The sequence below is a fragment of the Stylophora pistillata genome, chromosome 9 (assembly GCF_964205215.1).
Source record: "Stylophora pistillata chromosome 9, jaStyPist1.2, whole genome shotgun sequence".
Taxonomy (NCBI): Eukaryota; Metazoa; Cnidaria; class Anthozoa; order Scleractinia; family Pocilloporidae; genus Stylophora; species Stylophora pistillata.
In genome coordinates this window covers 16,532,263-16,558,255 of record NC_142527.1, presented here as the reverse complement: position 1 = coordinate 16,558,255, position 25,993 = coordinate 16,532,263, and the positions used below count along the sequence as shown (strand labels likewise).

The window sequence follows — 25,993 nt, the reverse complement described above, 5'->3', positions numbered from 1 at the left end:
CTCAATTGAGGTGGAAGTGTTCAAAACAATGGAGGAAACCCAAATGGCCATAAGGTCTTCTTCTTCTGATCGGAAGCGAAAGCACAAATCATGTAAGTACTCTATAAATGATGGTATTTATGAATGTGCCGACAATTCGCTGTTAGTCTACCAGTAAGACTTCAATTCCAGCCTTGCGAAAACAACCACACCACGCTTGGCCAGTCAAGTCCCGCAGTCCTATTACTGTAACCTATTATAGCTAGTTATGAAAGATCTAGGCCGCAGGTTGCACTGATCGTGGTTTTACCTGGGTTTGTTTGCCCAAGTGGCAAAAATTGGCAAAATAGGTCGAAATATTAAAACTATCATAATTATACTCGATCGCTTTCCGGCGATTGCGTCGAAAGCGGGGAAATCAAAACCACCCGCTACGTATACAGCAAATGAAAGTTAATATTCAAAAGATTAATTTTTCTGGAAAAAAAAGCTAATTCAAACTAAGTATTTGATTAAGGGTCTATTAAGCACAGTATTTTCTTATTTCAATTTAATTTCATGTTTTTATAAGAAGACAGAGGGAAAATTAGAGGCGAAGGGAAGATAACGAAATCAAAGAAAAAAGAGAGGTCCAAAAGCAAAGAAAAAAATCCACAAAAAGGAACCAGTGTCTGTTGGCCATACATCTAGAGGGCATTCTCTTCGTCTGCGATATAGATAACGAGAATAACTTCCCCAAAACCATAAGACAAAAAGGCAAGAAAAAAGATTGAAGTAACAGAATATATGCGTTACATTTTCTCGTAGTCAAGTAGTCTTCAAGTGGCATAAAAAGATGCAAAAGGAGAAAATGTTGAATGGTCTGCAGGTTATATATTAATAGACATAAGCTTATAGCTAGCTATAGCTAGCACTATAGCTGAATGGTCTGCAGATTATATAATACTAGACATAAGCTTATAGCTAGCTATAGATAGCACTATAGCTGTTTAGTTAGAAGACGTTAACATTCAGTCTCAGAACTCGCCGAATTGAGAACAGAGAACAATTAAAACTTATTATAAGGGTTGCATATGACCATGGAACAAATTACGTGATGAGTGATGAAATATTTTATTCAATTGTTGATGTACGAGGCACTGTAAGGTGAGTAGTATAGTAACTTGTTTGTTTCCCTGGGAATGATCGTACTTTTACACAGTTCCACAGGGGGCAAGAGATAAGTTCTCTGACTTCCTGGGTTTTATCATAAGCTATCGTGGGTCAGTGTGTGGGTTTCATGATTCCCCATTTTAGCCAGCTTCTGTGCACTAGCTGGAACTGGAATTTCAACTATAACACTAAGTTATGATATCCTAAAACAAAATAACTGTCTTTTTCTGGCGCCAAATGACATTGCGGTAGGTTTTCTAGCTTTTTTTTGAATTCAGAGAATTTAGGAGAAGTTAGGATTGACTTTTTCTCGCAAATTGAAAGTTGCTTTAATGAAATTCAATATCAAGTGACGAGAAGATGTCATTTAAAAACACGAACAAACAAATCGGGACTTCGAGACCCTTAACCTTGCAAAAAATGGAGACTCCGAGACACCTTCATATAAAAAACGAGACTGTGAGACACACATAACCGCTGAAAAAACGAGACTGCGAGACCTACAAAATTCGACTAAAATTTTGCGAGACCCAGATATTTTGAAGGACCATTCGCCACCCCTTCTTTAGCAGAAATGTGTGAGGATTCCAATACCATTGCTTGGTTATGAGCTGTAAAATATAGGTTGCACTTAAACACGAAGGCGCGCTATAAAAGGAGTCTTAGGTCCCACTGGACCATTTGTCAATCAACCGTCGTGTGATGTAGAACTCTTAGAGTCAAGTCAGCTTGGGCTACAGCTACTCCAAAGCAGTGAACAGCGGGCGCATTCCTCAAAATTGTTTTATGTCTTCATCACAATACAAGAATTTTTGAGATTTGTGTTTCCTTTCTCCAATGGAAGCTGTCTTTATTTGTGGCGGTAAATTTGAGATCGAAGTAGGTGGTTCGCACGTTACCTCATGCCACCATGCTGGTGGAAGTAAACAATACATATCTCATTAGCTCCTTTTGTTCGTCTACCAGCATTTAAATTTGACCCGCACACGTCAACGGTGAGTGACAAATGAGCCTCGGTCTTCCCAGGGAAGACTTCCTTATATAGCGCGCCTTCGTGTTTAAGCCAAGTGGCCCATTGAGCCAGAGCTCATCCCAGTTTTTGTAGTATTCAAGAGACTTTACATCCTCCCAAGTGCATTTCATCTGGCTTCACTGACAGTTTACCAACTTGAATACCTGTTTATACCACTACAGTGAAGAGATGCACTGCTGAATCATTTGCTTTGTTTAAGATTTCTTCTTTCAAGAAAAAAGATGGATATGGTGTGATTGTGTAACTTAATTGCATTCAAAAGTTGTATCAACATCCAGCAATTTTCATCTTTTAAATTACCAGTAAGAAGATTTTCGTATGATGCCCGATCCTTGCAGTAGATAGCACTATTTACACAATAAGCAGTATTTACAAAATCAGGCCTGTACAGGCCTGATTTTTTTCAGGTCTGATTTTCGCTATTGCATAAATAGCGCTATCTACTGCGAGGATCGTGCATCATACGTATCTAATACTGCAGTTCAAAAATATATGAACTTCATATATTCATTGTATCTGATTTGTCACTTTCATGGGTTTATTACGAATCAACTTAACGGCCTGCTCCCAGTTGGCTTGTTAGCTCAATTGGTAGAGTGCTGCACTAGTATCGCAGAGGTCAGTGGTTCGAATCCCGTACAGGCCTGATTTTTTTCAGGTCTGATTTTTGCTATTGCATAAATAGCGCTATCTATTGCGAGGATCGTGCATCATACGTATCTAATACTGCAGTTCAAAAATATACGAACTTCATATATTCATTGTATCTGATTTATCACTTTCACGGGTTTATTATGAATCAACTTAACGGCCTGCTCCCAGTTGGCTTGTTAGCTCAATTGGTAGAGTGCTGCACTAGTATCACAGAGGTCAGTGGTTCGAATCCCATACAGGCCTGATTTTTTTCAGGTCTGATTTTTGCTATTGCATAAATAGCGCTATCTACTGCAAGGATCGTGCATCATACGTATCTAATATCGCAGTTCAAAAATATATGAACTTCATATATTCATTGTATCTGATTTATCACTTTCATGGGTTTATTACGAATCAACTTAACGGCCTGCTCCCAGTTGGCGATACTAGTGCAGCGCTCTACCAATTGAGCTAACAAGCCAACTGGGAGCAGGCCGTTAAGTTGATTCGTAATAAACCCGTGAAAGTGATAAATGAGATACAATGAATATATGAAGTTCATATATTTTGAACTGCGGTATTAGATACGTATGATGCACAATCCTCACAGTAGATAGCGCTATTTAAACAATCATACGTATCTAATACCGCAGTTCAAAATATTTGAACTTCATATATTCATTGTATCTCATTTATCACTTTCACAGGTTTATTACGAATCAACTTAATGGCCTGCTCCCAGTTGGCTTGTTAGCTCAATTGGTAGAGCGCTGCACTAGTATTGCAGAGGTCAGTGGTTTGAATCCCGTACAGGCCATATTTTTTTCAGGTCTGATTTTCGCTATTGCATAAATAGTGCTATCTACTGCGAGGATCGTGCATCATACGTATCTAATATCGCAGTTCAAAAATATATGAACTTCATATATTCATTGTATCTGAAGAAGATTTTCACTACAAAAACTGAAAAAATTGCCTCAATTGGCATTATGCTAAAAAGATTGATTGAAGCCAATTTACCATCATGCATCTCACTGGCTACTCAAATCCATCCTAATGGATTTAATCCTATATGCATGCGTGTGTGTGGATTGCAAATTAATTGTTGTGTAGTGTCTTGTATGTATGTTGAAGTGATAGTAGACAATGCTGAGAACTGAAATCATCAGAGGGTATTAGTTGCATAAACTTCATACCTTGTAACCATTATCATCTTTGGGATTGTGTGAAGCTGTTATCATAACTCCACAAACACATTTGTATTTCAAAACTCCATATGGCTGCACAACAAAATGAAAGAAAACAATCTGTTAAAGAAGGCATGCATAATTGTAAGTGATTGTCTTAGTTTAGGGTAAACCAATGATTACAAGCACTGATCATACAGGTACATAACAGAGTTAACACCCACTGACAAAAACTGAGGCCTTCAGAGTTTCTTGGCCAAAGGAAAAGTCAAGAGAAGGAAAGAAAGTTCATGTTCATGCACCACTAGCAGCAAACAGAATACCCCCTGGACATTTTGTTAATTGCCAATTATACACTTTGTAAAAGTAAAAAGATCAAGCTTAAAAAATGCATTGTTCAGGTACCTCAATCAAACATTCTAATTAAGAAAAGATTTAATATTCACTTTTCCACAATCAAGACACTTCACCAAAATAATAAATATTCTATCTATCTGTATTCATTTACTTTTAAATTATTGCTTTTACAGACTATATTAAATTTACTTCCTATAAATAAAATAAAATACAGAGTACACGTTAGGGTTAGCATTTTTTTAAACTTAAGTTTCTAACTTAAAACAATTTGGACAAATGAACATAAAACTGATCACAAAAATGTTCATATAACCACAGTATTCATTTTAAAGTACTCACGACAAATGGAGTGGGTGTTATACTTGAAAAAAGATAAACTGGGACTCCTTGACTGGCAAACACACAGCTTGTCCTTTGGGCAAGGCTAAAATGAGATGGATACCAAATCATTGTATTACATTGATTCAATTCAATCTTGCTAAAACAGAATTAAAGAATACCTATGGCTAACTCCTGCATAAACTTTTTAATCTAGAAACATGGTTGTACACTTGAAGTTAGTGGTCTTGCAGCAATGCAAGGTTGCTCTTATCTCAAAGCCAAGCTTCCAGAAATTATGGAGAGATCCACAATTATGGTAACCATTCAACTCTGCAGAATAATGGATGCACATGTAGTCTACAAAAACAGCACAAAAGAGTATCCTGGGCTAATCCAATCCCTGTTAGGAAAATTTTTCAAATTCAGATGCTGCCATTCAAATATTTCTTCTCCTGCACCAGCAAAATTGAACTATTTCCCATTTCTATGTCACATTATTTTTGCCTCACAGTTGCTCAATATATATTTAAATTGTGATGCAATGATCTTTGTTTACAGGGTTTTCTCCTGCTTGCAAACCTGTAAGTTTTTGGTCTTGGAACAAAATCTCTGACCACAATTTATCATGTGACCACAAGTTTTCTTTTGTCTGAGGAGCACAGGATTATTTTCGTCTCCTTCCGATTGGCCCAGTCATCAAAGTTTACTTTAAATAATTGAATTTAATAATGATTATTGTTTTACATCAGATCGTAAACAATCAAAGTGATTCACAGTATTAGATTTGTGCCTGAACTTGATAAATTTGTGTTCACTTAAAGGGGTGACATTTATAGCGATGATGCTTGTATAAACTGTAACAAAGCCTAGTACCCAATCATTTTATGTGTAGTTATTACTCCAATATGGTTTCACACTTGGGTGAGTCTGTACTGACTAATTATCACAGTGCTGACATTTTAGGAAGTGAGTGACCAAGTTGCATTTTGGAGTCCCCATAATCACTTGTACGCAGAACTTAAAAAAAAGACTGCATCATAAAAAATATTTAATTTAGTATAAAACAAATAAACACACAAACAAACAAACAAACAAAAATTACCAGAGCAGACCATTGAAATTGAACCTCTTACCGTGTACTGTTATGCCGTGCATCAAATCCAACAATGACTCCCCTTTCTTTGATGTCTGGAAATTGCTTTTCCAAATACCTACAAAGACCCTATAAGTACAAAATGCAAAGACAAAATGTACATGTTAATGTACAGAAAACTGCTCTTTAAACTCAACAGTTTTTCAGTTATCATACTTGAATGAGAATGAGGACAACTTAATATTGAGGGTCTAAAGCAAGCCTATTAAATTTACTTAACCCATTAATGGCCGCAGCTTTTGTGAAAAACTGTGTTTTGAAGCTAGTCGAGCAGATTTTGGGTCAGTGTTGTGGTTTTAAAAGCTCAAACTTACCAAAAACCCATTGACAGCTTGTACACTCAATGGTCTTTCGATCCAAGTGCAAAATGGCAGCCTGAAAATCTTGGGCATGCGCAGAAAGCAAAATTTGAGATACTTTTTGGGTTGAAAAGTAATGCCCCACTTACGACTTTTACTTTTCTCTCTTTCTCCTGCCCTTTTTTTCGCTCTCCTTGCCTGAAGTTTCTCCTCACTTGCTGGAAATTTAGTAGGCTTCATTTTGGTGTAGAGATTTTTTAGGAAACTACTCATTATTTTCAAACCACGTACTCAGAAAGGTAGGTGGGTAATGGAACAAGATTTTCGTGCAGATTTTCAGGTCAAAGTTACATGGTTTTTTGGCTATTTCTCCAATCTCCTTCACTCAATTGCGCTCATTCTGGTATTGTTTGTAAGATATTTTCAACCTGTTCAAGTACGTGCTCAAAGTTGTGCTCCAGGGTTAAAAGTGATGACGTCACAAGGTGTAGAAAGGGTGTGGGTCCACATGGGCGCAGGCGGGCGCACTGGAGGTCAATAGGTTAAAACCAAATGCAGCAGTTCAAACTTTTTCCAGGATTTCAATGAATTACTGGTAAGGGGGAGAGGGGGCAAGGGTGGAGATTTACCAGGCATTTTATGAATTCTGTTCAGGATTGGGATTCATTCTTTCCCATGATGATGGAAAAGAAGAGGGGGTAGTCTAAGTGAAAGCTGTACATTGTAGTAAAGTCTGGGTTTTATTACATGATTTTTCTTTTGGTTTCTCATTTTAAATTAACATTAAGAAATCAACTTTGTATTTGCACTAGGACTAAATTCAAACAGATGACAGAGGAGTTGTTGAAACATATCTATAGAAATAAAGTATTTTGTCTATTTTCTCAAAATTATAAATGCCTGCTGCTTTCCAAACCCTTGAAAAATATGTATTTCAATTAAGGCAAAACTGCTTTAACTTACTTGAGTAGCTTGGATGATTGTCAAATCATTTATTCTATTAAAACCTGCTCCCATTTTTGATCGCAACCCTAGAAACAAAGATGTAATGTAGATTTACAAGAGTGATAATTTAAAATATATTTTTGGAAAAACATTGAGATACATGTACACCATGCTAACACAGGTTATGAAAAAAAAATTGACTTTTTAAAGAACCAAGTAACTTAATTCATTTCATAAGTTACAATAATCATTATGTATTTTTATCCTTCTATGATAATCCACAATTCAAGGCTGTACTGAACAAATTTCCAAGAATAACAATCATTAAAAAAAGATTATCCTCACTCCTGGATGGCCATTATGTGTTATTAGGCACAAACTGTTGTCTGGTTTGTTTGTATGCAGAAAAATATTGAGTAAATGACAAGAGTTATACAGATTATCTGCTATGTATCAAAATGAACATCATACATTAACCACACCTACCCCCTCAATCAACTAGAGCAAGTCGAGACACTGACAGCCAGAAGAAGTCAAGACACTGATTTTAAAAGAAAATTATTGCAATTCAACTACAAGATCTTTCAGCAGATGCATGGTAGAGCAGTGGTCGCTAAATTGAAGGTTCAGTTTGTTCCTATTCTTATGGCTCATGTTGAAAAGAGGCTCAGAGTAACTACTGGTAGCCCTTATATAACAAACTATTGACAAGAAAAGGCTCACTGATCACATCTCCTCTTTGTAAACTACATGACTGTGCAAGTGAAAGTGAAATCCCAAGTTTTGTTCACTTTTCCTTAGAATTCACAACAGAAAAAAAATTAAGCAGCACGTTGAGCTACTATCACTTTGGTCGCCATGGCAAGTGAAAAATATATTTGGCAACTAAAAATTTCGACAAAAGTCACAAATATTGGCCACCAACAGATTAAAAAAAAATAGGCAGTTAAGACTGCATAATTTTTTTTATGGGTACTGCTGCCACACCCTAGATATTCATGAGTATCCTGATCCACAAGAGGAAAATGATTCAAGAATATGACTAATTGATACTACTACTACTACTACTACTACTAATAATAATAATCATAATCATAATCATAATAGGAATGATAATTCATTGGGGCTAGCTCAAGAACCTCACTGTTCCCCAAGGCTCCAACAATGACAAAACTAGGCTTCTAGAGGCCTTCATATTCTATTGCTACACTCCCTCACTCACTCAAAAGGAAAAGATTATGGCTTTGCCTCTAGAGGAGGCAGTAGCCATAAAAAATAATTGACAGAAAAGAAAAGCATGAAAAGTTTATTAATACTTTGTCTAGTAATACTTTGTCTAGTTATCAAACAAACAAATGTATCTCCTGTCTTTCTCTTTTTCTCTCTCACCAATACATAACTCCCAGACATGCCTAAACCTCAAACAAGCAGTGATCTAGCAGAACTGATTTCATTGAGATAAACTTAATTTCATTTTTATTATGTGCAGCATTCAAGTCTAACCTTCAACTCTGCAGCAAGTAGTACTGTGACTAAATTTCAAGTGATTATTTACAATATAGAAGGTTTTAATACAAATACTTCAGCAAAATTCAAATGAGAGATGTTTCTCGGCTAAGCAATCAACATTCTCTCCCTCTTGACAGTTATGACGATAATTTAATTGGCAAGGGAGTAAATGTACCAAGTTGGCAAATAAGTGTTGTGATCGCAATGTTCAGTCACATGCAATGGGGAATACCGCAGACAAGAAATAAAGGCGCAACCTTCTTTCCACCATGTCGAACATGGCGGATATATCGAATATCTTAGCGAATGTTGTCATCTTTTCTACGCTCAAACATACAGACCCACACACCATTCACGGTAGACCCACTCTAAAAGATGGCATGTGTAATGAGCATATATTTCGAAAGGGGTCGTTCCGCAAACTCAAAATAGCAAAAGAATCAGATGATTGAAGGTCTTAGTAGAATCAAACCAGAAATCAAATGAGTTAAATGTGGACAGAGTGACAGAAGAACAATTCCTGATAAAACCAAGGTGCCTCGTGATAAAACTCTGGGAAATGAAGACAAAGATGCCATGTTGGACTTTCATCAGAGTGAGGATAAATGCAATTGTTAGATCTGTGACCTTTATTGTGATTGTTAAGCTTACATTTGTTGTTTTTGCTCAAACAGAGTACATTATATCCTTTATATCCTTCGTGCCCTGCGCCACAATGGCCTTCCACCCAAGGATTTACTTAGTGTCTATACTGCTCTAATACATTTTGTTTTGGAGTACGCATGCCCAGTATGGCATTCTAGTCTTCCATCTTACCTTGTGGACAATTTAGAACAGATACAAAGAAGAGCTTTCAGGATAATCGAACCACTAATTTCTTACAAAACTGCATGTAGTGTTTTGAATTACCCCACACTGGAAGAAAATAGGGAACGTCTTTGCCTCGAACAGTTCAAGAAAATTAAAAACTCACAGTTGTCATCATTAATTCCACAGAAAAGACTAGACCGCACACGGCTGCCAGCTGCGCTCCAGCAATAACTTGACTCTTTTTAAATGCAGGACAAAACGATTTCAAATAAGTTTTTTCCCTGCAATGACGTCAAAGCTTAACGAATTATTGCAATACACTTATATCACATTTGTAATAATTTGTAAATAGAATCTTGTGAGCTGGTAACCCAGTCCCCCGGCAAAATTTTTTATTTATATAGTCTCATTTAATTTGTAAATATTTTTTGTAATTTCTTGTAAATATGAAGTATTTCATTTTAGTGCCGAATCCATATCTAATAAACCATTACCATTACCATTACCACCTGATATTTTTTCTATTTGTTCCACTAGTTTTGTCGCTTTTGTGCGTATATTATATTTGCATATTGTTGCGCAGGAACGTCTGTTTGGCACCAAATAACGTGGTGTTGGATATGATGATGTATTGGACAAAGTAGCACCATGTATACAATAAAAGTGTTACAAATCAGTATTGTGTGTACAAAAGAATGATGTTGCAAAAGAAATAACATAATTTTACAAAAGAATTCGGGTCTTGTTATGCGATGTACGTTAATCATTGTAATATTAACAACGGTGACCGAGTACCATGTGCGAAGACGATTCAATGGTGATTGTACTCTAACAATCAAGGCACCATATAGTCAAGGTGATATTATGTACTTTGGTGAAAATGCTGGAAAACAATGTGTTGTTATGAGTTTGATTGCTTTGATTTATAATGAGATAAAAGGAATACATACCTGTAGTGACCTGGTACAAATTTTGGAGAGGGTAATCAATTGTATTCAACATTGTCACAATGTACAGGGCAGATGTATTTAATGCAAACAGAATCACTGTCAATGATTGTTTCATCTGAGAAACATTACCAGCTTAATTATAGTGAAAGCTACACTGGTAATCTACATCACTGTGCTTCAATAATTGAGGGATATCAGTACAGTATATCTATAGACAGGGCTTTTGAATCATATGCTGCCCATTATAGGAATGCTTTTCTGTAGATTTTTGCTTATTCATCAGTACTACCGTACTAACAGCTTTCATCAGTACTACATTACTAACAGTACTGAACCTCTCGCGAGCAAGCATGAATACCTACGTACAAGCGTACTAACTGCAACTCTCGAACGAGCAGGAATACCTATGTACTAGCGTACTTACTACAGCTCTCGAGCGAGCAAGCATGAATACCTACGTACTAGCGTACTAACTACAACTCTCGAACGAGCAGGAATACCTACGTACTAGCGTACTAGCTCTTGAGTAGTAATACAGCTCTTGAGCAAGCATAAATACCTACGTATTAGCGTACTAACTAAACCTCTCAAGCGAGCAGGAATACCTACGTACTAGCGTACTAACTACAGCTCTTGAGCAAGCATAAATACCTACGTACTAGCGTACTAACTAAACCTCTCGAGCAAGCAGGAATACCTACGTACTAGCGTACTAAGTAAACCTCTCGAGTAAGCATGAATACCTACGTACTAGCGTACTACCTACAACTCTCGAACGAGCAGGAATACCTACGTACTAGTGTACTAGTGTACTAACTACGGCTCTTCAGCAATTATAAATACCTAAGTACTAGCGTACTAACTGAACCTCTCGAGCGAGCAGGAATACCTACATACTAGCGTACTAGCGTACTAAGTAAACCTCTCGAGCAAGCATGAATACCTACGTACTAGCGTACTAGCGTACTAACTACAGCTCTCAGCGAGCAAGCATGAATACCTATGTACTAGCGTACTAACTACAACTCTCGAACGAGCAGGAATACCTACGTACTAGCGTACTAGCGTACTAAGTAAACCTCTCGAGCAAGCATAAATACCTACGTACTAGCGTACTAACTAAACCTCTCGAGCGAGCAGGAATACCTACGTACTAGCGTACTAGCGTACTAAGTAAACCTCTCGAGCAAGCATGAATACCTACGTACTAGCGTACTAACTAAACCTCTCGAGTGAGCAGGAATACCTACGTACTAGCATACTAAGTAAACCTCTCGAAGCATGAATACCTACGTACTAGCGTACTAATTAAACCTCTCCAGCAAGCATGAATACCTACGTACTAGCGTACTAACTACAACTCATTCTTTTCATGCATGCCATGGAATTGAACATTTGATTTAGTCTGTGAAAAAAAGGAGTATATTGATAACCATTGGGGTTTGTGTTTTTGCAGTGTGGACCTCATTTTTAATGCGGTAATGTAGTGGAGAACAACTCGCACTGTGTTTTTTTGGTGATCTCAAACTGACGGTTTTCGTTGAAATAAACCATTCATGAATTGCAGTTTTCTCTTTAACCCTTTTAGAAACTATATTTTGGTAAAACAAAGTAAGCAATAAATCCTAATGAATCTTTAATAAACATGAGCTTGAGTATGCTACCTAAGAGAACGTGAAAAATTCGAGATGTTAAATAAACTCGTTCTTATCCAACAGGGGGTAATATAGTGTGGTTTCAGCCTCGAACATTTTATGTTTCATCTGTCCCTGAGATCACGGAGAAACCGTTTAGGGCAGTTTGTGTTATTGAGAAAAAGAATACCGTTAAAATTGCACTTGCAAAGTTTTGGAATTAAATTATTCATATAGATATGTCTTATTAGATATTTTGTTGTGTAGTATCGCTGAGTATTTTTACGAGTTGTGCCGTATTTGCCGTATTTTGTGGTACTCGGTAAGGACAACTCATCACGGCTTGTTGCTCATATGTTTAGTACGTTAGTACTGTAGTACTCGGTCCGGACATTTCATTACGGCTTGTTATTCATTTGTTTAGTGCGTTAGTACGTTAGTACCTTAGTACTTGGTACGGACAAGTCATCACGGCTTGTTCTGAATTTGCCTAGTACGTTAGTACGTTAGTACGTTAGTACTCGCTACAGACAACTCATCACGGCTTGTTCTGAATTTGCTTAGTATGTTAGTACTCGCTACAGACAACTCATCACGGCTTGGTCTGAATTTGCTTAGTACGTTAGTACGTTAGTACTCGCTACAGACAACTCATCACGGCTTGTTCGTACCTTAGTACTCGGTAGGGACAACTCATCACGGCTTGCTCTGAATTTGCTTAGTACGTTAGTACCTTAGTACTCGCTACAGACACTCATCACGGCTTGTTCTGAATTTGCTTAGTACGTTAGTACGTTAGTACTCGGTAGGGACAACTCATCACGGCTTGTTCTGAATTTGCTTAGTACGTTAGTACGTTAGTACTCGGTACAGACAACTCATCACGGCTTGTTCTGAATTTGCTTAGTACGTTAGTACGTTAGTACTCGGTACAGACAACTCATCACGGCTTGTTCTGAGTTTGCTTAGTACGTTAGTACGTTAGTGCTCGCTACAGACAACCCATCACGGCTTGTTCTGAATTTGCTTAGTACGTTAGTACGTTAGTACCTTAGTACTCGCTACAGACACTCATCACGGCTTGTTCTGAATTTGCTTAGTACATTAGTACGTTAGTACTCGGTAGGGACAACTCATCACGGCTTGTTCTGAATTTGCTTAGTACGTTAGTACGTTAGTACTCGCTACAGACAACTCATCACGGCTTGTTCTGAATTTGCTTAGTACGTTAGTACGTTAGTACTCGGTACGGACAACTCATCATGGCTTGTTCTGAATTTGCTTAGTACGTTAGAAAAAAAGATTATCCTCACTCCTGGATGGCCATTATGTGTTATTAGGCACAAACTGTTGTCTGGTTTGTTTGTATGCAGAAAAATATTGAGTAAATGACAAGAGTTATACAGATTATCTGCTATGTATCAAAATGAACATCATACATTAACCACACCTACCCCCTCAATCAACTAGAGCAAGTCGAGACACTGACAGCCAGAAGAAGTCAAGACACTGATTTTAAAAGAAAATTATTGCAATTCAACTACAAGATCTTTCAGCAGATGCATGGTAGAGCAGTGGTCGCTAAATTGAAGGTTCAGTTTGTTCCTATTCTTATGGCTCATGTTGAAAAGAGGCTCAGAGTAACTACTGGTAGCCCTTATATAACAAACTATTGACAAGAAAAGGCTCACTGATCACATCTCCTCTTTGTAAACTACATGACTGTGCAAGTGAAAGTGAAATCCCAAGTTTTGTTCACTTTTCCTTAGAATTCACAACAGAAAAAAAATTAAGCAGCACGTTGAGCTACTATCACTTTGGTCGCCATGGCAAGTGAAAAATATATTTGGCAACTAAAAATTTCGACAAAAGTCACAAATATTGGCCACCAACAGATTAAAAAAAAATAGGCAGTTAAGACTGCATAATTTTTTTTATGGGTACTGCTGCCACACCCTAGATATTCATGAGTATCCTGATCCACAAGAGGAAAATGATTCAAGAATATGACTAATTGATACTACTACTACTACTACTACTACTACTAATAATAATAATCATAATCATAATCATAATAGGAATGATAATTCATTGGGGCTAGCTCAAGAACCTCACTGTTCCCCAAGGCTCCAACAATGACAAAACTAGGCTTCTAGAGGCCTTCATATTCTATTGCTACACTCCCTCACTCACTCAAAAGGAAAAGATTATGGCTTTGCCTCTAGAGGAGGCAGTAGCCATAAAAAATAATTGACAGAAAAGAAAAGCATGAAAAGTTTATTAATACTTTGTCTAGTAATACTTTGTCTAGTTATCAAACAAACAAATGTATCTCCTGTCTTTCTCTTTTTCTCTCTCACCAATACATAACTCCCAGACATGCCTAAACCTCAAACAAGCAGTGATCTAGCAGAACTGATTTCATTGAGATAAACTTAATTTCATTTTTATTATGTGCAGCATTCAAGTCTAACCTTCAACTCTGCAGCAAGTAGTACTGTGACTAAATTTCAAGTGATTATTTACAATATAGAAGGTTTTAATACAAATACTTCAGCAAAATTCAAATGAGAGATGTTTCTCGGCTAAGCAATCAACATTCTCTCCCTCTTGACAGTTATGACGATAATTTAATTGGCAAGGGAGTAAATGTACCAAGTTGGCAAATAAGTGTTGTGATCGCAATGTTCAGTCACATGCAATGGGGAATACCGCAGACAAGAAATAAAGGCGCAACCTTCTTTCCACCATGTCGAACATGGCGGATATATCGAATATCTTAGCGAATGTTGTCATCTTTTCTACGCTCAAACATACAGACCCACACACCATTCACGGTAGACCCACTCTAAAAGATGGCATGTGTAATGAGCATATATTTCGAAAGGGGTCGTTCCGCAAACTCAAAATAGCAAAAGAATCAGATGATTGAAGGTCTTAGTAGAATCAAACCAGAAATCAAATGAGTTAAATGTGGACAGAGTGACAGAAGAACAATTCCTGATAAAACCAAGGTGCCTCGTGATAAAACTCTGGGAAATGAAGACAAAGATGCCATGTTGGACTTTCATCAGAGTGAGGATAAATGCAATTGTTAGATCTGTGACCTTTATTGTGATTGTTAAGCTTACATTTGTTGTTTTTGCTCAAACAGAGTACATTATATCCTTTATATCCTTCGTGCCCTGCGCCACAATGGCCTTCCACCCAAGGATTTACTTAGTGTCTATACTGCTCTAATACATTTTGTTTTGGAGTACGCATGCCCAGTATGGCATTCTAGTCTTCCATCTTACCTTGTGGACAATTTAGAACAGATACAAAGAAGAGCTTTCAGGATAATCGAACCACTAATTTCTTACAAAACTGCATGTAGTGTTTTGAATTACCCCACACTGGAAGAAAATAGGGAACGTCTTTGCCTCGAACAGTTCAAGAAAATTAAAAACTCACAGTTGTCATCATTAATTCCACAGAAAAGACTAGACCGCACACGGCTGCCAGCTGCGCTCCAGCAATAACTTGACTCTTTTTAAATGCAGGACAAAACGATTTCAAATAAGTTTTTTCCCTGCAATGACGTCAAAGCTTAACGAATTATTGCAATACACTTATATCACATTTGTAATAATTTGTAAATAGAATCTTGTGAGCTGGTAACCCAGTCCCCCGGCAAAATTTTTTATTTATATAGTCTCATTTAATTTGTAAATATTTTTTGTAATTTCTTGTAAATATGAAGTATTTCATTTTAGTGCCGAATCCATATCTAATAAACCATTACCATTACCATTACCACCTGATATTTTTTCTATTTGTTCCACTAGTTTTGTCGCTTTTGTGCGTATATTATATTTGCATATTGTTGCGCAGGAACGTCTGTTTGGCACCAAATAACGTGGTGTTGGATATGATGATGTATTGGACAAAGTAGCACCATGTATACAATAAAAGTGTTACAAATCAGTATTGTGTGTACAAAAGAATGATGTTGCAAAAGAAATAACATAATTTTACAAAAGAATTCGGGTCTTGTTATGCGATGTACGTTAATCATTGTAATATTAACAACGGTGACCGAGTACCATGTGCGAAGACGATTCAATGGTGATTGTACTCTAACAATCAAGGCACCATATAGTCAAGGTGATATTATGTACTTTGGTGAAAATGCTGGAAAACAATGTGTTGTTATGAGTTTGATTGCTTTGATTTATAATGAGATAAAAGGAATACATACCTGTAGTGACCTGGTACAAATTTTGGAGAGGGTAATCAATTGTATTCAACATTGTCACAATGTACAGGGCAGATGTATTTAATGCAAACAGAATCACTGTCAATGATTGTTTCATCTGAGAAACATTACCAGCTTAATTATAGTGAAAGCTACACTGGTAATCTACATCACTGTGCTTCAATAATTGAGGGATATCAGTACAGTATATCTATAGACAGGGCTTTTGAATCATATGCTGCCCATTATAGGAATGCTTTTCTGTAGATTTTTGCTTATTCATCAGTACTACCGTACTAACAGCTTTCATCAGTACTACATTACTAACAGTACTGAACCTCTCGCGAGCAAGCATGAATACCTACGTACAAGCGTACTAACTGCAACTCTCGAACGAGCAGGAATACCTATGTACTAGCGTACTTACTACAGCTCTCGAGCGAGCAAGCATGAATACCTACGTACTAGCGTACTAACTACAACTCTCGAACGAGCAGGAATACCTACGTACTAGCGTACTAGCTCTTGAGTAGTAATACAGCTCTTGAGCAAGCATAAATACCTACGTATTAGCGTACTAACTAAACCTCTCAAGCGAGCAGGAATACCTACGTACTAGCGTACTAACTACAGCTCTTGAGCAAGCATAAATACCTACGTACTAGCGTACTAACTAAACCTCTCGAGCAAGCAGGAATACCTACGTACTAGCGTACTAAGTAAACCTCTCGAGTAAGCATGAATACCTACGTACTAGCGTACTACCTACAACTCTCGAACGAGCAGGAATACCTACGTACTAGTGTACTAGTGTACTAACTACGGCTCTTCAGCAATTATAAATACCTAAGTACTAGCGTACTAACTGAACCTCTCGAGCGAGCAGGAATACCTACATACTAGCGTACTAGCGTACTAAGTAAACCTCTCGAGCAAGCATGAATACCTACGTACTAGCGTACTAGCGTACTAACTACAGCTCTCAGCGAGCAAGCATGAAGACCTATGTACTAGCGTACTAACTACAACTCTCGAACGAGCAGGAATACCTACGTACTAGCGTACTAGCGTACTAAGTAAACCTCTCGAGCAAGCATAAATACCTACGTACTAGCGTACTAACTAAACCTCTCGAGCGAGCAGGAATACCTACGTACTAGCGTACTAGCGTACTAAGTAAACCTCTCGAGCAAGCATGAATACCTACGTACTAGCGTACTAACTAAACCTCTCGAGTGAGCAGGAATACCTACGTACTAGCATACTAAGTAAACCTCTCGAAGCATGAATACCTACGTACTAGCGTACTAATTAAACCTCTCCAGCAAGCATGAATACCTACGTACTAGCGTACTAACTACAACTCATTCTTTTCATGCATGCCATGGAATTGAACATTTGATTTAGTCTGTGAAAAAAAGGAGTATATTGATAACCATTGGGGTTTGTGTTTTTGCAGTGTGGACCTCATTTTTAATGCGGTAATGTAGTGGAGAACAACTCGCACTGTGTTTTTTTGGTGATCTCAAACTGACGGTTTTCGTTGAAATAAACCATTCATGAATTGCAGTTTTCTCTTTAACCCTTTTAGAAACTATATTTTGGTAAAACAAAGTAAGCAATAAATCCTAATGAATCTTTAATAAACATGAGCTTGAGTATGCTACCTAAGAGAACGTGAAAAATTCGAGATGTTAAATAAACTCGTTCTTATCCAACAGGGGGTAATATAGTGTGGTTTCAGCCTCGAACATTTTATGTTTCATCTGTCCCTGAGATCACGGAGAAACCGTTTAGGGCAGTTTGTGTTATTGAGAAAAAGAATACCGTTAAAATTGCACTTGCAAAGTTTTGGAATTAAATTATTCATATAGATATGTCTTATTAGATATTTTGTTGTGTAGTATCGCTGAGTATTTTTACGAGTTGTGCCGTATTTGCCGTATTTTGTGGTACTCGGTAAGGACAACTCATCACGGCTTGTTGCTCATATGTTTAGTACGTTAGTACTGTAGTACTCGGTCCGGACATTTCATTACGGCTTGTTATTCATTTGTTTAGTGCGTTAGTACGTTAGTACCTTAGTACTTGGTACGGACAAGTCATCACGGCTTGTTCTGAATTTGCCTAGTACGTTAGTACGTTAGTACGTTAGTACTCGCTACAGACAACTCATCACGGCTTGTTCTGAATTTGCTTAGTATGTTAGTACTCGCTACAGACAACTCATCACGGCTTGGTCTGAATTTGCTTAGTACGTTAGTACGTTAGTACTCGCTACAGACAACTCATCACGGCTTGTTCGTACCTTAGTACTCGGTAGGGACAACTCATCACGGCTTGCTCTGAATTTGCTTAGTACGTTAGTACCTTAGTACTCGCTACAGACACTCATCACGGCTTGTTCTGAATTTGCTTAGTACGTTAGTACGTTAGTACTCGGTAGGGACAACTCATCACGGCTTGTTCTGAATTTGCTTAGTACGTTAGTACGTTAGTACTCGGTACAGACAACTCATCACGGCTTGTTCTGAATTTGCTTAGTACGTTAGTACGTTAGTACTCGGTACAGACAACTCATCACGGCTTGTTCTGAGTTTGCTTAGTACGTTAGTACGTTAGTGCTCGCTACAGACAACCCATCACGGCTTGTTCTGAATTTGCTTAGTACGTTAGTACGTTAGTACCTTAGTACTCGCTACAGACACTCATCACGGCTTGTTCTGAATTTGCTTAGTACATTAGTACGTTAGTACTCGGTAGGGACAACTCATCACGGCTTGTTCTGAATTTGCTTAGTACGTTAGTACGTTAGTACTCGCTACAGACAACTCATCACGGCTTGTTCTGAATTTGCTTAGTACGTTAGTACGTTAGTACTCGGTACGGACAACTCATCATGGCTTGTTCTGAATTTGCTTAGTACGTTAGTACCTTAGTACTCGGTACGGACAACTCATCACGGCTTGTTCTGAATTTGCTTAGTACGTTAGTACCTTAGTACTCGGTACGGACAACTCATCACGGTTTGTTCTGAATTTGCTTAGTGGGTTAGTACGTTAGTACTCGGTACGGACAACTCATCACAGCTTGTTCTGAATTTGCTTAGTGGGTTAGTACGTTAGTACTCGGTACGGACAACTCATCAAGGCTTGTTCTGAATTTGCTTAGTACGTTAGTACGTTAGTACTCGCTACAGACAACTCATCATGGTTTGTTCTGAATTTGCTTAGTACGTTAGTACGTTAGTACTCGGTACGGACAACTCATCACGGCTTGTTCTGAATTTGCTTAGTACGTTAGTGCGTTAGTACTCGCTATGGACAACTCATCACGGCTTGTTCTAAATTTGCTTAGTACCTTAGTACTCGGTACGGACAACTCATCACGGCTTTGGAAGGTTTATTACTCAGCCGTAAGACCTATTTGTTTTATCTTCTTTTTCAACCGATTATTTCCTAAATTTATAATTCCTTTGCATAGATGTAGATAAACAAATAAAAGAAAGATCGAATTTTTAGGTTTATAATGGGCTAGAACAGCAGAACTTAAACAAGTCGGATCAAATCGGCTTAATTTTAATAGTACGTTAATCATCCGTACTAAGCGAAAAACAAGAAAAAAAGAATCCTATTTTGGGCATGGTCTATTTTGAATCACTCTTGTCACAAAATTACTCTACAATTATTCTGACAATAGAATGTGTTGGTGCCAGTGTCTATCATACTGATACTGGGAGTTATAAGATATTTGATTATCATGCAAGAAACAAAATGTTAGAAGCCATCACTCAAGTACATGTGTACTATTAAAAGTACCATCTATTCAGGGCTTAGTACAGTATTTCCAGACAATACACTCCCTCAGTGACAATTATGAACTCAGAGGAGTGCAGATTAGTACATATGAAATAACTGCAGTGAACAGTTTGAGAGAACAACACAACTGCTCTTGTAAACAATGCTTTGCAGAAGGGCTTTATACATATGTTAGTCAGTAGCAAAGTCTTGTAGTTATTGGAATTCCAGAACCCTATCTTGCATAGCTGACCAAGGAAATAAATTCTATCGTAACATGGGCATCAACAGACATCTAACAAGGGCAGATTTATACACGAGATATCAGTCCAACTGAAAGCTTAAAGCCTGTAGCCCGACTTATGATCTTAGACCGTCTTGTTTAACACGAAATGTCCTCCCATCCATATGAATTTTTTTTTTGCCAAAAAGGACCTTTTTGAAAAAGTGAACTTGGAACCCTGTTAAGGAATATTTTTCTGAAGAGAATGTGGCTTACCAACTTCTGATCCAACTATCTCTGCTGTTGTACATTTGCACACAGTTAGTTCTATATAATCACTTAGATCCCTCTTTTCAAACCCTTTACCCCTTACTAAAGCTTCCTGGTCCAAAGATACCCACATCATGAGACTTGAAATACCCTGTTCAAGACTCATAACCTTGAACACCCTATCCTGTGTCATAAAACTGAAGTTAATGTAACCCATAATAAAATAGATAAATCAATAGGAGCCAAATTTGATTAGGTAACTCAGAGTACATAGAGCTGTACATAGTAGATTGTTGTAAGTTTTAAATACTGACAGGGCTTAACACTAACATGAACAGTAGGCAACTGGCCACAGATTAGTTTCAATTCTGTTTTGGTGAGTGGTTTTCAATTTCCACCAGCCAATTTGGCTAGTAAACAACCTGAAATTGTTGTAACATCAAAGTTGAAAGTTAGTGTCAAGCCCTAACTGGAATCATGGTCAATGCTATTATTACTGATCACCTGCAGTGCCAAAAGACAAGGGTGACATCATTATCTGTCTCAGTTCATCAAACTTCACCTCTTTTATGAGTAGTCTAACTTCTGCAATGCTGGCTGGATGCTGCAATACAAAAACAATTTAGCTTTAGGTTTGCAACCCTAGTCATACATGAAACTGCTGAAACACTTCCCACTTTCCTTCTTTAAGTCAGAAAAATACAATTGCGTACAGGTGAAGTCAGTATGGTATCTATTATTTGTGACAACTAAAATGAGAATTTTGGACCTTCAAATTGTAAAAAGATCCCTAACAAAGTGCAAAAAAAAAAACAGTAAAAGATGTAAAAGTGCAGTAGTATAATTAAGTATGTATTTCCAGTGAACTTGGCCTGAACATATTTGATGGATAAATTTGATGGATTTCTTTATTTAATTAATGAAAAGTACCAAGAGGATATTTTCCAATTTGAGCCATTAAAACACTGGAAATCTAAGGAAGGCAGTTCTCAAAGACCCAAGAATCAGACACTTGCTTAAAAGCTGGGTCTGGATAAAGTTTACCAATGACACAAGAAATTAGTGAGCCAAAGGTCAGCCTATTACTTCATTTAAGTCACTTATCACTGTACAATTTTGCCCTATATACAGCTAATGGTTTGAACCAACGGGTAACATGTGATAGTGTAGTCTGATTGTCTGGTTGAGTCCTTAGAAGGACTGTTGTCAGTAGAGGTGACTTGAATTTCAACAACCTGAACGGAAGTCTTCATAGATTGTACTGAGTCTAGTTTGTGTTAACTGATTGCTCAGTTTAGCCATGATGTTAGCCATACATTTGACTGACAAAAACTATTCACTTGACCCTGATTATGACTTCCACTCAGGCTGTTGAAAAGTCAGTCACCAACGCCAACACCAGTTCTTCTTAAGACTAAACTCACCCAGACATCACATCACACTATCACATACCCCTATATGTTGGTTCTAAACTGTCTTAGCAAATGAAGAGTACTGTTTAAAACAGAAAACAAAAATACAGTAACTGTAAGGAATAGGAAACAGAAGGAACCTCATATTATTATATACTCCAGAATCTATGCCATACTGCTTTGCTCAACATGTCTACAGATTTCAACAGAAAAGACCATCTCTGACTGATAGATTTCAAAACCAAAAGAGTGGGAAATGGGTAAACAACAGTGTATATTCTGGATGATGCTGGAGCTTTCAAAGTCTCTGTTTCATGAAAAAAGCCAGGATTACAGGATAGAATTACATGAGACATCACTTTTCAGTCAGGATGGTTTTTGCTATGGAGTCTGTATTTGATTACCATTAGTAGTGTTTTTTAAAACAAGTTGCAGCATGCTCTACATGAAGCCTCACATCACCTTTTCTCTAAAATTATATTATACCACTAGGGAACTAATATACCACCTGTGTTCAAGTCTAAATTGTTTCAGGTGGTACAATAAATGACTCATGGGTAAAATTTTTACATATCAAATCGCTGGATGGCTTAGAACAGGCTGTAAGTTTTTCACGTACATATTTGGTAATAATGTAGCTCTAAACAATTTGTAACAATTTGGTAATAATGTAGCTCTAAAAGGATTAATTTTTTACACATGATGCATGTGATCTGTTTGTATGGTGCCACTCCCCTAAATTGTAACACCTCCAAGTGTGAAGCCTAAAGGAGTGACTGTATGTAATTGTCAGAATTATACAGCACATATTTTCTAGCCTGTGTTGCAGCCGAACGTGTCACACAATCCCCGGTATAGTCCGTCTGCGAAACGGCTCCCAAAAGCTTGTTCTGATATCCCGCAGGGATCCACGGATCTGTGTATTTATTTCCGATTGGTTATTTTCTTACGCGCCTTATGATTGGTCATATTATTGTGAAATTTATCACGCAATGTTAAAAATAAATATTGTCGCGTGTAAATTGTATATTGGAAGTACTTTTGTACAAAGCTTTGCTTTGCATTTCAAAACGTTGAAAAGGTTATGTCTGATTCGTCCGATTATTGTAATTTATGCTGTCGCATCATTGAAAAGGGAAATGAAAGAGCGTTACTTTCAAAGGGATGGAAACAATTCTACGTACTCACTGAGATTGAAAGTTTGGAAATATCTTTGCTATCGATCGAAAACAAGTACATCTGCCGAAACTGTGTTGTGAAACTGAAAAAACGTTGGTCACTTATCGAGCAAACAGAAAAATTGGAAGCAGATCGCAAAAGCCTTAGTACAAGGGAATATTCAATTAAAGTCAAACGATCTGGGGAACTGCTAAGTGATGACCACGAAGCTTCAACATCGAAAAAAGTCTGCGATGGATCTGACGGGGTTTTGCCCATATCATTACTTAATCTCCTGTTCGTCCTCTGCAAATAACATCTACGAGAGAGCAAGCACTCTGGAGAGCCATAAACAAGAACATAATTGCCGTTGATAACCTGCTGAATTATTTCAACATCCTTATCGTCAGTAATGGCGATCACTGGCACTCCCATGTTGTTTAGATGTTGAATCTGGTCTTCCATAAGCGATCACAACGGCGATATTACAACAAGAAAACTGGAACCACGAGGCTTTCCAAACAGAGCATCCGCAACGATCGGAAGGCACTGGAAAATCTAAGATTTACCGTAGCCCGTCGGCAAATTTACAAAAATATTTCAACCTCCAAGAAATTCACAAAGTGCGTTTTCCTGTTCAGGTAGAAGATTATCGATTTCAAACTGCTCTCTCATGGCTTTGAACGCTTTGCCAACGTTCTTCTGTAGTTGCAGACATCTTATTTCCAGCTCGAAGTAAATTTGATGTTTAATGTAATGTACAACTGTTATAAAGTAGTTGGGAAACCTACACAAATTTATTCTTGGCATTATGTGATAATTGCGTGATCACTTTCGCAAGAGTTATCCAATCAGATGGCACGTAAGAAACTAGCCAATCAAAAATGGATACACAAACAGCGGGATATCGGAACAAGCTTTTGGGAGCCATTGCAGACTGTCTATACTGGCGGTTTAGACTGTCTGCGACGCAGGCTAATATTTTCAGGATCACTAAATCCTCACATTCTAGACATTCATTGAGAAATTTCATGTACATTGTCTCATGTGCATGTGATGGTGCAGTACATCTGTACTCCATGTACACATATATGAGGTAATTTGACACAATGCAGACCTCAAGGAAACAAACAGACCAAGGTGATAATAATAGATCAAAATGTAAAGTCTGTTCAAGGAACAGGTAACTGTATATGCACCATGAAGTAAGGTGTACACGCAAATCTTCCCAAAATTTCAACCAGGTAGAGAAAGCACGACATTGAGCGGGGAAAGGGGTGTTTCAACGAAACTTGACGAAAGGTGGCAGTTTCCGAAAATGGGGGCTTTACAGGAAAGGATACTAAAGGCATGTCGCTATAGAATGCTGGAAGAAAGGAGAGAGCCACTGATATGCATTACAAGTCACTTACCTTGTCTAAAAGTAACCATTCTTTGACTTTCTCATCAAGTTTATCATCACCTGAATTCACCGGGCACGCACCGTTGTCATTACTGTCGATCTCCTTACGGAGCTCTGCTGATGACTCCGCCATTTTACAAATTGAGCCGTACATGTATTGAAAGCGATATGCGCTCAAAGCAAGGTAACACGTCATGTAAGTTACATGCTATGTATTGTGTACTGGCTCCCTTACAGTGGCTCCCTTACAGTCTCTCCCTTACTGTCTCTCCCTTACTAAAAAAATACACAGCCGTTTTTTTTTTTTACTCATTTGCTGACAGTCTCGAGGTTTCTGTGGCTAAACACTCGTAAAACATGCTCTCTATGGGAATTTATTATGTAGAGAGGTAGTCTTGGGGAAAGTCTGAGAATTGTGATAGGTTCATATTTGGTTTCCACGGAAACGGTCATACGCCGTGAATTTCTTGTTTGCGAAATTTGGTAAATTCAAAATAAACAAGTTTATCATGGCTGATATAATCTCGTTTGCTCGAGCCGCACGAGGCAATATTGGTCCTTGCTCGTTTTCGTATGGACCTCGCTGTGCTTTGTTAAAAGACAAAATTGGTATCATATATTCGGCAAAAATATAAAAGCTGGTTGATCATCTCCTATTTCCTCACGACCCTACTTTGCAACTAGAGTAATTGTTATCTTTTCTTAATATTCATTTCAAGCCGCTTTTAATTTGTATTGAAAAAAAATTCTCCTATCGTGAATTCGATAGAGTTAATATGCTTTGTAGTGAAGTAAAAAATTGCTTTCTTCACAGAAATTTCCCTTACAAAGATACCCCTCTTATATTTTCGATTCCTCTTAGTCTCGTTTTGAATTAGTCCTATGTCGAATTCACGATCGGAAAAGAACTCTTAATTAATAATTTTAGCTCGTTTAATACCTCTTTCTTTTAAGGTGACTGTATGATTAAAAAACTTTCATTCTCTGCACTGAATTCCACATAGCTCTGTAATGGGCGGAAACGTGGAACGCCCTTTCTTCTCCAATCTCTCTGTTTACTTAATTGGGTTTACGGTTAAATCCTAGGTCAAGCTCCTTCTAGTTTCAGAATATATGTGTATTTTATGCTTGGCTAATTTTGGGCCGCTAAAAAACAGTCGATTGTCTGTTTTTGGTTGCCAATGGCAACCACAGACTATGTAATCGTTTTGGCTATTTTTATTTTCCTAAAATTATACCAAACATTATTCTACATGTTCCTAAGACCCTGGAGTCCTTCGCATCAGTGTAAACTCAAGAAACTATCTACACTCACACCTTCCTTTCCTTACATCATTCAAAACAAAAGAATTAATTGTGAAACGTGAAACTTAGCGAGGGGATGTTGCTTTAAAAAGTGTAAGCTTTATTTGTACCCTTTCAAATGATAAAAGGGAAGTTTAAACAAAAAAAAATTATAATTCCGTCAATTTCAGCAGTGCAGCCATGCTGTTAGAACACCGTCATGCTGCTGAAATGAGGAAAAGCAT

At 37.6% G+C, this 25,993-nt stretch overlaps 1 protein-coding gene across 2 annotated transcripts in view; it reads right to left on the bottom strand.

Annotated features, from left to right (window-relative positions):
* LOC111326077 (phosphopentomutase) overlaps positions 1–24,628 on the bottom strand; it is a 36,692-nt gene extending 12,064 nt beyond the window's left edge. The window contains exons 1-6 of one of the 2 annotated variants that reach the window (XM_022930010.2): positions 24,475–24,628; positions 20,997–21,096; positions 7,081–7,148; positions 5,799–5,887; positions 4,684–4,768; positions 3,997–4,080 (exon numbers count right to left, since the gene is read on the bottom strand). In XM_022930010.2, coding sequence (XP_022785745.2) covers positions 3,997–4,080; positions 4,684–4,768; positions 5,799–5,887; positions 7,081–7,148; positions 20,997–21,096; positions 24,475–24,618 — 570 coding nt within the window. In that variant the 5' untranslated portion in view covers positions 24,619–24,628. Of the gene's footprint in view, positions 1–3,996; positions 4,081–4,683; positions 4,769–5,798; positions 5,888–7,080; positions 7,149–7,548; positions 7,603–20,996; positions 21,097–24,474 lie in introns of those variants that run through there. The other variant, XM_088732280.1, reaches the window with a different exon arrangement.
* Between the last annotated feature and the right edge of the window lie 1,365 nt (positions 24,629–25,993).